Source organism: Hyla sarda, chromosome 6 (assembly GCF_029499605.1).
Source record: "Hyla sarda isolate aHylSar1 chromosome 6, aHylSar1.hap1, whole genome shotgun sequence".
NCBI classification, from domain to species: domain Eukaryota; kingdom Metazoa; phylum Chordata; class Amphibia; order Anura; family Hylidae; genus Hyla; species Hyla sarda.
Window position 1 is genome coordinate 301,299,034 of NC_079194.1, and position 15,068 is coordinate 301,314,101.

The 15,068-nt window shown below is 33.7% G+C and overlaps 1 protein-coding gene across 1 annotated transcript in view; it reads left to right on the top strand.

The window, feature by feature from the left end:
• Positions 1-15,068, top strand: part of SLC6A5 (solute carrier family 6 member 5) — a 117,225-nt gene that overhangs the window by 37,940 nt on the left and 64,217 nt on the right. Inside the window, exon 4 of the mRNA XM_056527926.1 lies at positions 6,338-6,469. Coding sequence (XP_056383901.1) covers positions 6,338-6,469 — 132 coding nt within the window. The remainder of the gene's footprint in view (positions 1-6,337; positions 6,470-15,068) is intronic.

Genomic DNA, 15,068 nt, shown 5'->3' on the forward strand with positions numbered 1-15,068 from the left:
ATCACACATCCTGTATTGTACAATATCCTATTATTACATCACACATCCTGTAGTGTATAATATCCTATTATTACATCTCACATCCTATAGTGTATAATATCCTATTATTACATCACACATCCTGTAGTGTACAATATCCTATTATTACATCACACATCCTATAGTGTATAATATCCTATTATTACATCACACATCCTATAGTGTATAATATCCTATTATTACATCACACTTCATGTAGTGTACAATATCCTATTATTATATCACACATCCTGTAGTGTATAATATCCTATTATTATATCACACATCCTGTAGTGTATAATATCCTATTATTACATCACACATCCTGTAGTGCACAATATCATATTATTACATCACACATCCTGTAGTGTATAATATACTCTTATTACATCACACATCCTGTAGTGTACAATATCCTATTATTACATCACACATCCTGTAGTGTATAATGACCTATTATTACATCACACATCCTGTAGTGTATAATATCCTATTATTATATCACACATCCTGTAGTGTATAATGTCCTATTATTACATCACACATCCTGTAGTGTATAATATACTCTTATTACATCACAAATCCTGTAGTGTACAATATCCTATTATTATATCACACATCCTGTAGTGTATAATGTCCTATTATTACATCACACATCCTGTAGTGTATAATATACTCTTATTACATCACACATCCTGTAGTGTACAATATCCTATTATTATATCACACATCCTGTAGTGTATAATATACTCTTATTACATCATACATCCTGTAGTGTATAATATCCTATTATTATATCACACATCCTGTAGTGTATAATATCCTATTATTACATCACACATCCTGTAGTGTATAATATACTCTTATTACATCACACATCCTGTAGTGTACAATATCCTATTATTATATCACACATCCTGTAGTGTACAATATCCTATTATTATATCACACATCCTGTAGTGTATAATGTCCTATTATTACATCACACATGCTGTAGTGTATAATATCCTATTATTATATCAAACATCCTGTAGTGTATAATGTCCTATTATTACATCACACATCCTGTAGTGTATAATATACTCTTATTACATCACACATCCTGTAGTGTACAATATCCTATTATTATATCACACATCCTGTAGTGTATAATGTCCTATTATTACATCACACATCCTGTAGTGTATAATATACTCTTATTACATCACACATCCTGTAGTGTACAATATCCTATTATTATATCACACATCCTGTAGTGTACAATATCCTATTATTATATCACACATCCTGTAGTGTATAATATCCTATTATTATATCACACATCCTGTAGTGTATAATGTCCTATTATTACATCACACATGCTGTAGTGTATAATATCCTATTATTATATCAAACATCCTGTAGTGTATAATGTCCTATTATTACATCACACATCCTGTAGTGTATAATATACTCTTATTACATCACACATCCTGTAGTGTATAATATCCTATTATTACATCACACATCCTGTAGTGTATATTATCCTATTATTACATCACACATCCTGTATTGTACAATATCCTATTATTACATCACACATCCTGTAGTGTATAATATCCTATTATTACATCACACATCCTGTAGTGTACAATATCCTATTATTACATCACACATCCTGTAGTGTACAATATCCTATTATTACATCACACATCCTGTAGTTTATAATGTCCTATTGTTATATCACACATCCTGTAGTGTACAATATCCTATTATTACATCACACATCCTGTAGTTTATAATGTCCTATTATTATATCACACATCCTGTAGTGTACAATATCCTATTATTACATCACACATCCTGTAGTGTACAATATCCTATTATTACATCACACATCCTGTAGTGTACAATATTCTATTATTACATCACACATCCTGTAGTATACAGTATCCTATTATTACATCACACATCCTGTAGTGTACAATATCCTATTTTTACATCACACATCCTATAGTGTATAATATCCTAATATTACATCACACAACCTGTAGTGTTTAATATCCTATTATTACATCACACATCCTGTATTGTACAATATCCTATTATTACATCACACATCCTGTAGTGTACAATATCCTATTATTACATCACACATACTGTAGTGTACAATATCCTATTATTACATCACACATCCTGTAGTGTATAATATCCTATTATTACATCACACATCCTGTATTATACAATATCCTATTATTACATCACACATCCTGTAGTGTATAATAATCTATTATTACATCACACATCCTGTAGTGTACAATATCCTATTATTACATCACACATCCTGTAGTGTATAATATCCTATTATTACATCACACATCCTGTAGTGTACAATATCCTATTATTACATCACACATCCTGTAGTGTATAATATCCTATTATTACATCACACATCCTGTAGTGTATAATATCCTATTATTACATCACACATCCTGTAGTGTACAATATCCTATTATTACATCACACATCCTGTAGTGTATAATATCCTATTATTACATCACACATCCTATAGTGTACAATATCCTATTATTACATCACACATCCTGTAGTGTATAATATCCTATTATTACATCACACATCCTGTAGTGTACAATATCCTATTATTACATCACACATCCTGTAGTGTATAATATCCTATTATTACATCACATATCCTGTAGTATACAATATCCTATTATTACATCACACATCCTGTAGTGTATAATATCCTATTATTACATCACACATCCTGTAGTGTACAATATCCTATTATTACATCACACATCCTGTATTATACAATATCCTATTATTACATCACACATCCTGTAGTGTATAATATCCTATTATTACATCACACATCCTGTAGTGTATAATATCCTATTATTACATCACACATCCTGTAGTGTACAATATCCTATTATTACATCACACATCCTGCAGTGTATAATATCCTATTATTACATCACACATCCTGCAGTGTATAATATCCTATTATTACATCACACATCCTGCAGTGTATAATATCCTATTATTACATCACACATCCTGTAGTGTATAATATCCTATTATTACATCACACATCCTGTAGTGTATAATATCCTATTATTACATCACACATCCTGTAGTGTACAATATCCTATTATTACATCACACATCCTGTAGTGTATAATATCCTATTATTACATCACACATCCTGTAGTGTATAATATCCTATTATTACATCACACATCCTATAGTGTATAATATCCTATCATTACATCACACATCCTGTAGCGTATATTATCCTATTATTACATCACACATCCTGTAGTGTATAATGTCCTATTATTACATCACACATCCTGTAGTGTATAATATCCTATTATTACATCACACATCCTGTAGTGTATAATATCCTATTATTACATCACACATCCTGTAGTATACAATATCCTATTATTACATCACACATCCTGTAGTGTATAATATCCTATTATTACATCACACATCCTGTATTGTACAATATCCTATTATTACATCACACATCCTGTAGTGTATAATATCCTATTATTACATCACACATCCTGTAGTGTACAATATCCTATTATTACATCACACATCCTGTAGTTTATAATGTCCTATTGTTATATCACACATCCTGTAGTGTACAATATCCTATTATTACATCACACATCCTGTAGTTTATAATGTCCTATTATTATATCACACATCCTGTAGTGTACAATATCCTATTATTACATCACACATCCTGTAGTGTATAATATCCTATTATTACATCACACATCCTGTAGTGTACAATATCCTATTATTACATCACACATCCTGTAGTTTATAATGTCCTATTGTTATATCACACATCCTGTAGTGTACAATATCCTATTATTACATCACACATCCTGTAGTTTATAATGTCCTATTATTATATCACACATCCTGTAGTGTACAATATCCTATTATTACATCACACATCCTGTAGTGTACAATATCCTATTATTACATCACACATCCTGTAGTGTACAATATTCTATTATTACATCACACATCCTGTAGTATACAGTATCCTATTATTACATCACACATCCTGTAGTGTACAATATCCTATTTTTACATCACACATCCTATAGTGTATAATATCCTAATATTACATCACACAACCTGTAGTGTTTAATATCCTATTATTACATCACACATCCTGTATTGTACAATATCCTATTATTACATCACACATCCTGTAGTGTACAATATCCTATTATTACATCACACATACTGTAGTGTACAATATCCTATTATTACATCACACATCCTGTAGTGTATAATATCCTATTATTACATCACACATCCTGTATTATACAATATCCTATTATTACATCACACATCCTGTAGTGTATAATAATCTATTATTACATCACACATCCTGTAGTGTACAATATCCTATTATTACATCACACATCCTGTAGTGTATAATATCCTATTATTACATCACACATCCTGTAGTGTACAATATCCTATTATTACATCACACATCCTGTAGTGTATAATATCCTATTATTACATCACACATCCTGTAGTGTATAATATCCTATTATTACATCACACATCCTGTAGTGTACAATATCCTATTATTACATCACACATCCTGTAGTGTATAATATCCTATTATTACATCACACATCCTGTAGTGTACAATATCCTATTATTACATCACACATCCTGTAGTGTATAATATCCTATTATTACATCACATATCCTGTAGTATACAATATCCTATTATTACATCACACATCCTGTAGTGTATAATATCCTATTATTACATCACACATCCTGTAGTGTACAATATCCTATTATTACATCACACATCCTGTATTATACAATATCCTATTATTACATCACACATCCTGTAGTGTATAATATCCTATTATTACATCACACATCCTGTAGTGTATAATATCCTATTATTACATCACACATCCTGTAGTGTACAATATCCTATTATTACATCACACATCCTGCAGTGTATAATATCCTATTATTACATCACACATCCTGTAGTGTATAATGTCCTATTATTACATCACACATCCTGTAGTGTATAATATCCTATTATTACATCACACATCCTGTAGTGTACAATATCCTATTATTACATCACACATCCTGTAGTGTATAATATCCTATTATTACATCACACATCTTGTAGTGTATAATATCCTATTATTACATCACACATCCTGTAGTGTATAATGTCCTATTATTACATCACACATCCTGTAGTGTATTATATCCTATTATTACATCACACATCCTGTAGTGTATAATATCCTATTATTACATCACACATCCTGTAGTGTACAATATCCTATTATTACATCACACATCCTGTAGTGTATAATATCCTATTATTACATCACACATCTTGTAGTGTATAATATCCTATTATTACATCACACATCCTGTAGTGTATAATGTCCTATTATTACATCACACATCCTGTAGTGTATAATATCCTATTATTACATCACACATCCTGTAGTGTATAATATCCTATTATTACATCACACATCCTGTAGTGTATAATATCCTATTATTACATCACACATCCTGTAGTGTATAATATCCTATTATTACATCACACATCCTGTAGTGTATAATGTCCTATTATTACATCACACATCCTGTAGTGTATAATATCCTATTATTACATCACACATCCTGTAGTGTATAATATCCTATTATTACATCACACATCCTGGATGTGAACAGAGCTTTATTGTGTAATGTTGATAAGATTTTATGTCCCGTTTCTATCATATCTATATATAGCAGTGTTCTCAAACTGTGTGTCTAACTTTTGCAAAACTACAACTCCCAGCATGCCCGTACAGCCAATGGCTTTGTACAGTAGCCCCATAGCTTAACCCTAGGATTTTATTCGGCTTCTGGCCAGGTCTAGGTCAAAGTCAACCTGCAGAATCTGAGGCAGTGTTTTCCCATCAGTGTGCCTCCAGCTGTTGCAAATCCACAACTCCCAGCATGCCCGGGCAGCCAAAGGCTTTGTACAGAAGCCCCATAGCTTTATAGTAGGACCATAATGGGCTTCCAGCCAGACCTAGGACAAAGTCAAAGCAGTGTTTCCAAGCAAGCGTGCCTCCAGCTGTTGCAAAACTACAACCCCCAGCATGCCCGGACAGCCGAAGGCTGTCCGGTCATGCTGGGAGTTGTAGTTTTGCATCATCTGGAGGTCCACAGTTTGAGACCACTGTCATAAAGCTTCTCTCTTGATTAACTCTTCCTTCTTCCTTAGGCGCCTTCCTCATTCCCTACCTGACCATGTTGGCTCTGGCGGGGGTCCCTATCTTTTTATTGGAGGTGTCACTGGGTCAGTTCGCCAGTCAGGGCCCCATCTCTGTATGGAAAGCCATCCCTGCACTACAAGGTAAGGACGCCGCGGCCTCCGCTTCCCTCCTGACTGGAATATATTACAATGGGGGGACATTTATCAGAACCAGTGCAGAGGAAAAGTTGACATGTTGCCCATAGCAACCAATCAGATCGCTTCTTTCGTTTTTCACAGGCCTCTTTAAAAAAGAAAGACGCAATCTCATTGGTTGCTATGGGCAACTGCACCACTCTTTCTCTACACAATATATATATATCTCAAAACCTGTCTAGAGGAAAAGTTGGCCTGTTGCCCATAGCAACCAATGAGATCGCTGCTTTCATTTTACCCAGGCCTTCATGAAAATGAAAGAAGCAAGCTGATTGGTTGCTATGGGCAACAGGCCAACTTTTCCTCTACACAGGTTTTGAGATATATATATATATATATATGTGTAGAAAAAGAGTGGTGCAGTTGCCCATAGCAACCAATGAGATTGCGTCTTTCTTTTTTAAAGAGGCCTGTGAAAAAATGAAAGACGCAATCTCATTGGTTGCTATGGGCAACTGCACCATTCCTTCTCTACACACACACACACATATATATATATATATATATATATATATATATATCTCAAAACCTGTACAGAGGAAAAGTTTCCGAGTTGCCCATAGCAACCATTGAGATCGCTTCTTTAAAGGGGTACTCCAATGGAAAACATTTTTTTTTTTTTAAATCATCTGGTGCCAGAAAGTTAAACAGATTTTTAAATGACTTCTATTAAAAAAAATATTTGTCCTTCCAGTACTTATTAGCAGCTGTATGCTGCAGGGGAAATTCTTTTCATTTTGAATTTCTTTTCTGTCTTGTCCACAGTGCTCTCTGCTGACACCTTATGCCTGTGTCAGGAACTGTCCAGAGCAGAAGAAAATCCCCATAGCAAACCTATGCTGCTCTGGACAGTACCTGACATGGACAGAGGTGTCAGCAGAGAGCAAGACAAAGAAGAAATTCAAAAAGAAAAGAATTTCCTCTGTAGCAAACAGCTGCTAATGAGTACTGAAAGGATTAAGATTTTTAAATAGAAGTAATTTGCAAATCTGTTTAACTTTCTGGCAGCAGTTCATTAAAAAAAATAAAAATAAGTTTTCCAGTGGAACGAAGAGGCCTTGTCAAAAACAAAAGAAGCGATCTCATTGGTTGCTATGGGCAACTGCACCACTCTTTCTCTACACAGATATATATATATATATATGTCAAAACCTGTCAAGAGGAAAAGTTGCTGAGTTTCCCATAGCAGCCAATGAGATCGCTTCTTTCATTTTGCAGAGTCCTTGTTAGAAATTAAAGCAGCGATCTGATTGGTTGCTATGGGCAACAGGCCTTTTCCTCTGGACAGGTTTTGATGAATCTCCCCCAATGTTTCTTTATGTTCATGTCTTGTATCTTAAATGTTATATTACGGTTGTTTTTTTGTCTTGGCACAAGCAGCCAGGGGGAGCACAATGGGGCACAGTCATCCGTCCGGCCATCTTGTCTTCCCCTGGTGCTGGTCGGCAGTGCTGATGGCTGCCGACCGGCTGTTACCACCTTTGGTTGTAGGGTACTGTGAAGTATTTTATGGGCGGTTGTTTCCGTTACTATGTGACAGAAATATTATGTGGACACTGCTGTGGGGCTGGCACAATGATATCGTTTATGGCCTATATGTATATTTGTGTTTACATCTGATTATATAATATTTATTACTGTACTATATATACACGCTGTACATATGTGCGCTATATGTTGGTAATTGAGCACTGTATATTGGTATTATTTGTGCACTGTATATTGGTATTATTTGTGCACTGTATATTGGTTTTATTTGTGCAATGTATATTAGTATTGTTTGTGCACTGTATATTGGTATTATTTGTGCACTGTATATTGGTATTATTTGTGCAATGTATATTAGTATTGTTTGTGCACTGTATATTGGTATTATTTGTGCACTGTATATTGGTATTATTTGTGCACTGTATATTGGTTTTATTTGTGCAATGTATATTAGTATTGTTTGTGCACTGTATATTGGTATTATTTGTGCAATGTATATTGGTATTATTTGTGCACTGTATATTGGTATTATTTGAGCACTGTATATTAGTATTGTTTGTGCACTGTACATTGGTATTATTTGTGCACTGTATATTGGTATTATTTGAGCACTGTATATTAGTATTGTTTGTGCACTGTATATTGGTATTATTTGTGCACTGTATATTGGTATTATTTGTGCACTGTATATTGGTATTATTTGAGCACTGTATATTAGTATTGTTTGTGCACTGTATATTGTTATTATTGGTGCACTGTATATTGGTATTATTTGAGCACTGTATATTGGTTTTATTTGTGCAATGTATATTAGTATTGCTTGTGCACTGTATATTGTTATTATTGGTGCACTGTATATTGGTATTGTTAGTGTGCCGTATATTGGTATTGTTTGTGCACTCTGTGTTGGTATTATTTGTGCACTGTATATTGATATTGTTTCTAATATGTATATTGTTATTATTTGTGCACTGTGTTTTGTTATTATTTGTGCACTGTACATTGGTATTAATCATGCACTATACCTTGGTATTATTTGTGCACTGTATATTGGTATTAATCGTGCACTATACCTTGGTATTATTTGTGCGCTGTATATTGGTATTAATCGTGCACTATACCTTGGTATTATTTGTGCACTGTATATTGGTATTATTTGTGCACTATATATTGGTATTAATCGTACACTACACCTTGGTATTATTTGTGCACTGTATATTGGTATTAATCGTGCACTATATATTGGTATTAATCGTACACTACACCTTGGTATTATTTGTGCACTGTATATTGGTATTATTTGTGCACTGTGTGTTGGTATTATTTGTGCACTGTATATTATTATTGGTGCACTGTATATTGGTATTGTTTGTGTACTGTATATTGTTATTATTTGTGCACTGTATATTGGTATTAATCGTGCACTATACCTTGGTATTATTTGTGCACTGTATTTTGTTATTATTTGTGCATTGTATAGTGGTATTAATCATGCACTATACCTTAGTATTATTTGTGCACTGTATATTGGTATTAATCGTACACTACACCTTAGTATTATTTGTGCACTGCATATTAATATTTATTGTGCACTGCATATTGTATTGTCTGTGCACTGTTTATTGGTATTATTTGTGCACTGTGTGTTGGGATTATTTGCACACTGGATATTGGTATTGTCTGTGCACTGTATGTTGGCATGGTTTGTGCCCTATACATTGGTATTATTTGTTTACTGTATATTGGTTTTGTTTGTGCACTGTGTGTTGGTATTATTTTAACACTTTATATTAGTATTATATCTTGGTAATATTTTTGCACTATGCAATAATATTATTTGTGCACTGTGTGTTGGTATTTTGGAGGACTATACATTGGTATTATTTGTGAGCTGTGTTGGTTTTATGTGTGCACTATGTGTTAATATTATTTGTGCACTGTATATTGGTATTATTTGTGCACTTTATGTGGTGTGCACTGTATATTGTATTATATGTGCACTATAAGTTGCTATTATTTTTGCACTATACATTAATATTATTTGTGTACTCTGTATTTTGTGTGCGATACATTGGTATTATTTGTTCACTGTATATTGGTATTATTTGTGTGCTGTATAGTGGTACTATTGGTGCACTTTATGTTGTTATTATTTGTTCTCTGTATGTTGGTATGGTTTGTGCACTATAAATTTATATTATTTGTGCAGTGTATATTGGTATCACTTGTGCCCTTGATGCTAATAGTATTTGAGCGCTGTTCATGGGGTATTTTTTGTGCACTATGGGGGAGATTTATCAAAACCTTAGCAACTAATCTGATCGCTTCTTTTATTTTTGAAAAGGCCTCTGAAAAAATGAAAGAAGCGATCTGATTGGTTGCTATCGGCAACTCAGCAACTTTTCCTTTGGACAGGTTTTGATAAATCTCCCCTATATGTTGGTATTATTTGAGCCCTGTATGATGGTATTATTTGAACACTATGGCCCAGATTTATCAATAAGCCTAAGACCCAAATCTCTGTTTTTCCCCAGTCACAGCTCAGTCTTCATGTCTTATCGAGCTCTGGTAAAGCTCAGTTGTGATTGGTCGGAATGTGCAAAACCTGACAGTTTTGGTTTCAGGCTAATTGATAAATCTGGAATATTATATGTTGTCATTATTTAAGCATTGTATATTGGTATTATTTGAGCACTTTATGGTAGTATTATTTAAACATTATATGTTGGTATTATTTAAGCACTGTATATTGCTATTATTTGAGCACTGTCTGGTAGTATTATTTGAGCACTGTCTGGAGGTATTATTTAAGCACTTTATGGTAGTATTATTTGAATATTATATGCTGGTATTATTTGAGCACTGTCTGGTAGTATTATTTGAGCCCTGTCTGGAGGTATTATTTAAGCACTGTACGGTAGTATTATTTGAGCCCTGTCTGGAGGTATTATTTAAGCACTGTACGGTAGTATTATTTGAGCACTGTCTGGAGGTATTATTTAAGCACTTTATGGTAGTATTATTTGAACATTATATGTTGGTATTATTTGAGCACTGTGTTCTGGTATTGTTATAACATTATATGTTGGTATTATTTGAGCACTGTCTGGAGGTATTATTTGAGCACTGTCTGGAGGTATTATTTGAGCTCTGTCTGGAGGTATTATTTGAGCACTGTCTGGAGGTATTATTTAAGAACTGTATGGTATTATTATTATTTGAACATTATATGCTGGTATAATTTGAGCACTGTGTGGCGGTATTATTTGAGCACTGTCTGGTAGTATTATTTGAGCACTGTCTGGAGGTATTATTTAAGAACTTTATGGGAGCATTATTTGAACATTATATGTTGGTATTATTTGAGCACTGTGTGGCGGTATTATTTTAACATTATATGTTGGTATTATTTGAGTGTTGTGTTAGATTCTTTAGGTTTTCTCCAGTGTCTTACATGTTCTAGATTTCTTGTGTTGTAGTAGGTTAAAGTTTTCTTCAGTGTTTTGTACAGTGTGTATTTTAAATGTTATAGTAGATTATTTAGGTTTTCTCCATTGTCTGGTTTGTTCTAGATTTCATGTGTTGTATTACACTTTTATGATTTAGCTCCAGTGTCTTGTACATTGTAGATTTCCAGTGTTGTAGTAGATTACTCAGGTTTCCTCCATTATCTGGCATGTTCTAGATTTCCTGAGTTGTATTAAATTGTTATGGTTTTCTCCAGTGTCTTGTATGTTCTAGATTTCATATGTAGAAGTAACTTGTTAGGGTTTTCTTAAGTATCTTGGATGTTCTAAATTTCACGTGTTGTTTTTGATTGTGAACATTTTATTCAGTGTCTTGTATGTTCTAGATTTCATTTGTCTTATTGCATTGTTAAAGTTTTCTCCAGTGTCTTTGATGTTCTAGATTTCTTGTGTTGTAGTAGGTTAAAGTTTTCTCTAGTGTCATCTTGATTTCATGTGTTGTAGTAGATTATTCAGGTTTTCTCCATTATCTGGTGGCATCTTCTAAATCTCATTAGCTGTATTCAATAGTTATGGCTTTCTCCTGTGTCTTGTATGTTCTAGATTTCTTGTGTTGTAGTAGGTTAAAGTTTTCTGTAGTGTCTTCTTGATTTCTCCATTAGCATGTCTTGTATTTTCTAGATTTCTTGTGTTGTAGTAGATTGTGAAGATTTTCTTCATTATCTTAAATGTTCCTGACTTCATTGTAGTTTGTTATGGTGTTTTCCGGTGTCCTCTATGTTACAGATGTCATGTGTTCTGGTAGATTGTTGAAGTTTTCTCCTATGTCTTGTGTGTTCTAGATTTCATATATTTCAGTAGATTGTTGAAGTTTCCTGTGTCTTGTGTGTTCTAGATTTCTTATATTACATTAGATTGTGGAGGCTTTCTACAGTGTCTTGTACATTGTAGATTTCCAGTGTTGTACTAGATTATTCAGGTTTCCTCCATTATCTAAGATTTCCTTAGTTGTATTAAATTGTTATGGTTTTCTCCAGTGTCTTGTATGTTCTAGATTTCATACGTAGCAGTAACTTGTTAAGGTTTTCTTAAGTATTTTGGATGTTCTAAATTTCACGTGTTGTTTAGATTGTGAACGTTTTATTCAGTGTCTTGTATGTTCTATATTTCATGTGTTTTATTGCATTGTTTAAGTTTTCTCTAGTGTCCTGTATGTTCTAGATTTCTTGTGTTGTAGTAGGTTAAACTTTTCGCTAGTGTCATCTTGATTTCATGTGTTGTAGTAGATTATTCAGGTTTTCTCCATTATCTGGTGGCGTGTTCTAGATTTCATTAGTTGTATTAAATTGTTATGTTTTTCTCCTGTGTCTTGTATATTCTAGATTTCTTGTGTTATATTAAGTTACATTTTTTTCCAGTGTCTTGTATGTTCTAGATTTCTTGTGTAGTAAGTTAAAGTTTTCTGTAGTGTCTTCTTGATTTCATGTGTAGATTGTGAAGATTTTCTCCATTAACGTTCCTGACTTCATAGTAGTTTATGGTGTTTTACGGTGTCCTCTATATTACAGATGTCATGTGTTCTGGTAGATTGTTGAAGTTGTGTTCTAGATTTCTTATATTACAGTAGATTGTTGAGACTTTCTCCAGTGTCATGTACATTGTAGATTTCCAGTGTTGTAGGAAGATTATTCAGGTTTCCTCCATTATCTGGAGTGTTCTAGATTTCATGAGTTGTATTAAATTGTTACGTTTTTCTCCAGTGTCTTGTATGTTCTAGATTTCTTGTGTTGTAGCAGATTGTGAATATTTTCTCCATTATCTTAAACGTTCCTTGTAGTTTTTTTTTGTAGTTTTTAATGGTGTTTTCCGGTGTCCTCTATGTTACAGATGTCATGTGTTCTGGTAGATTGTTGAAGTTTTCTCATGTGTCTTGTGTGTTCTAGATTTCTTATATTACAGTAGATTGTTGAGGCTTTCTCCAGTGTCTTGTACATTGTTGTGTTGTAGAAGATTATTCAGGTTTCCTCCATTATCTGGCATGTTCTAGATTTCATGAGTTGTACTAAATGGTTATGTTTTTTTCCAGTGTCTTGTATGTTCTAGATTTCATACATAGCAGTAACTTGTTAAGGTCTTCTTAAGTATCTTGGATGTTCTAAATTTCACCTGTTGTTTTAGATTGTGAACGTTTTATTCAGTGTCTTGTATGTTCTAGATTTCACGCGCTGTAGTGGATTGTGAAAGTTTTTTGTCATGGTATTATTATTCTAAATTTCATTATATGTTGTAGTAGATTATTGCAGTTTCCTCTAGTGTTCCAGAATACTCAACATTTTAAGCAGTTTTTTTTAGCTTCTATTCAGAAGTTCTATTCAGTGTTTTTTTTATGTTTTATTACATTGTTAATGCTTTCTACAGTGTCTATTCTATTCTAGATTCCATTTGCTGTATTAGATTGTTTGGAGTCTCAGGTTTTCCTCAGTGTGCTGTATGTTCTAGACTTCATATGTTACAATAAATAGATGAGATTGTCTTTAGCGTGTTGTATTTTCTAGATTTCATATGTTGTTGTAGACTACGGTGGTTTTCTCTAGTATCTTGGATTCTCTAGATTTCATGTTCAGAAATGGGCACTTCTTATAATCATTTCTATAAATGCCCACTTAATGATGCCAGACTGCCCAGGGCACTTATAGGAGGAACATCAAAAGGGCAGGGGCTCAAGCCCCCTTTCAAGTCAACCTGTGCATGTCTCTGTATGTTCTAGACTTCATGTGTTACAATAAATTGATGAAATTGTCTTTACTGTCTTATACTAAGTTTTGATTAAATATTTTCCTTAAAATTCTTGTAAGATCCAGATTTCTAAATTTAAAGGGGTACTCCGGTGCTCCAGCATTCTGAACATTTTGTTCAGAACGCTCAGAGCCGGAGGCCGTGATCCTGACTTCATGGGAACGCCCCCTCATGATGTCATGCCACACCCCCTCCATTCATGTCTATGGGAGGGGGCGTGTCAGCCGACACGCCCCCTCCCATAGACATGATTGGAGGGGGCGTGGTGGGACATCACGAAGGAGCATGGCCGTGACGCCACAACCACTGCTGCCGGAGAGCGCAGGGGGCCCCTTGCAATCAGACATCTTATCCCCAATCCTTGGGAAACAGGATAAGATGTCTTGGGGTGGAGTACTCCTGTAGGTAGACCCCAGTAATATAAATGGCACAATATAGATCGGGGGCCTGTTACAGATTTTGCACTGGGGCCCAGGAGCTTCAAGTTATGTTGTTATCGATGGGTGTCATATTATAGGTCTGCACTGACCAGAACTTATATGGAGCACAACATTTATAATATAATAGACCATACATAATGCAATATATATATATATATATATATATATATATACATATACACATACACTCTGTGCATAAGGTATTTTACAGATTTATAGCCCTTTATCTGCACAAATATTTATACAGGTCCTATTGAAAACAATGATAAATATGTCTTCAGTGAGCTCCCCCTAGTGGTGGCTGCAGGGAGGCAGAACTTTATCATTTGCAGAAATAGTTCTTTGACCCCACTA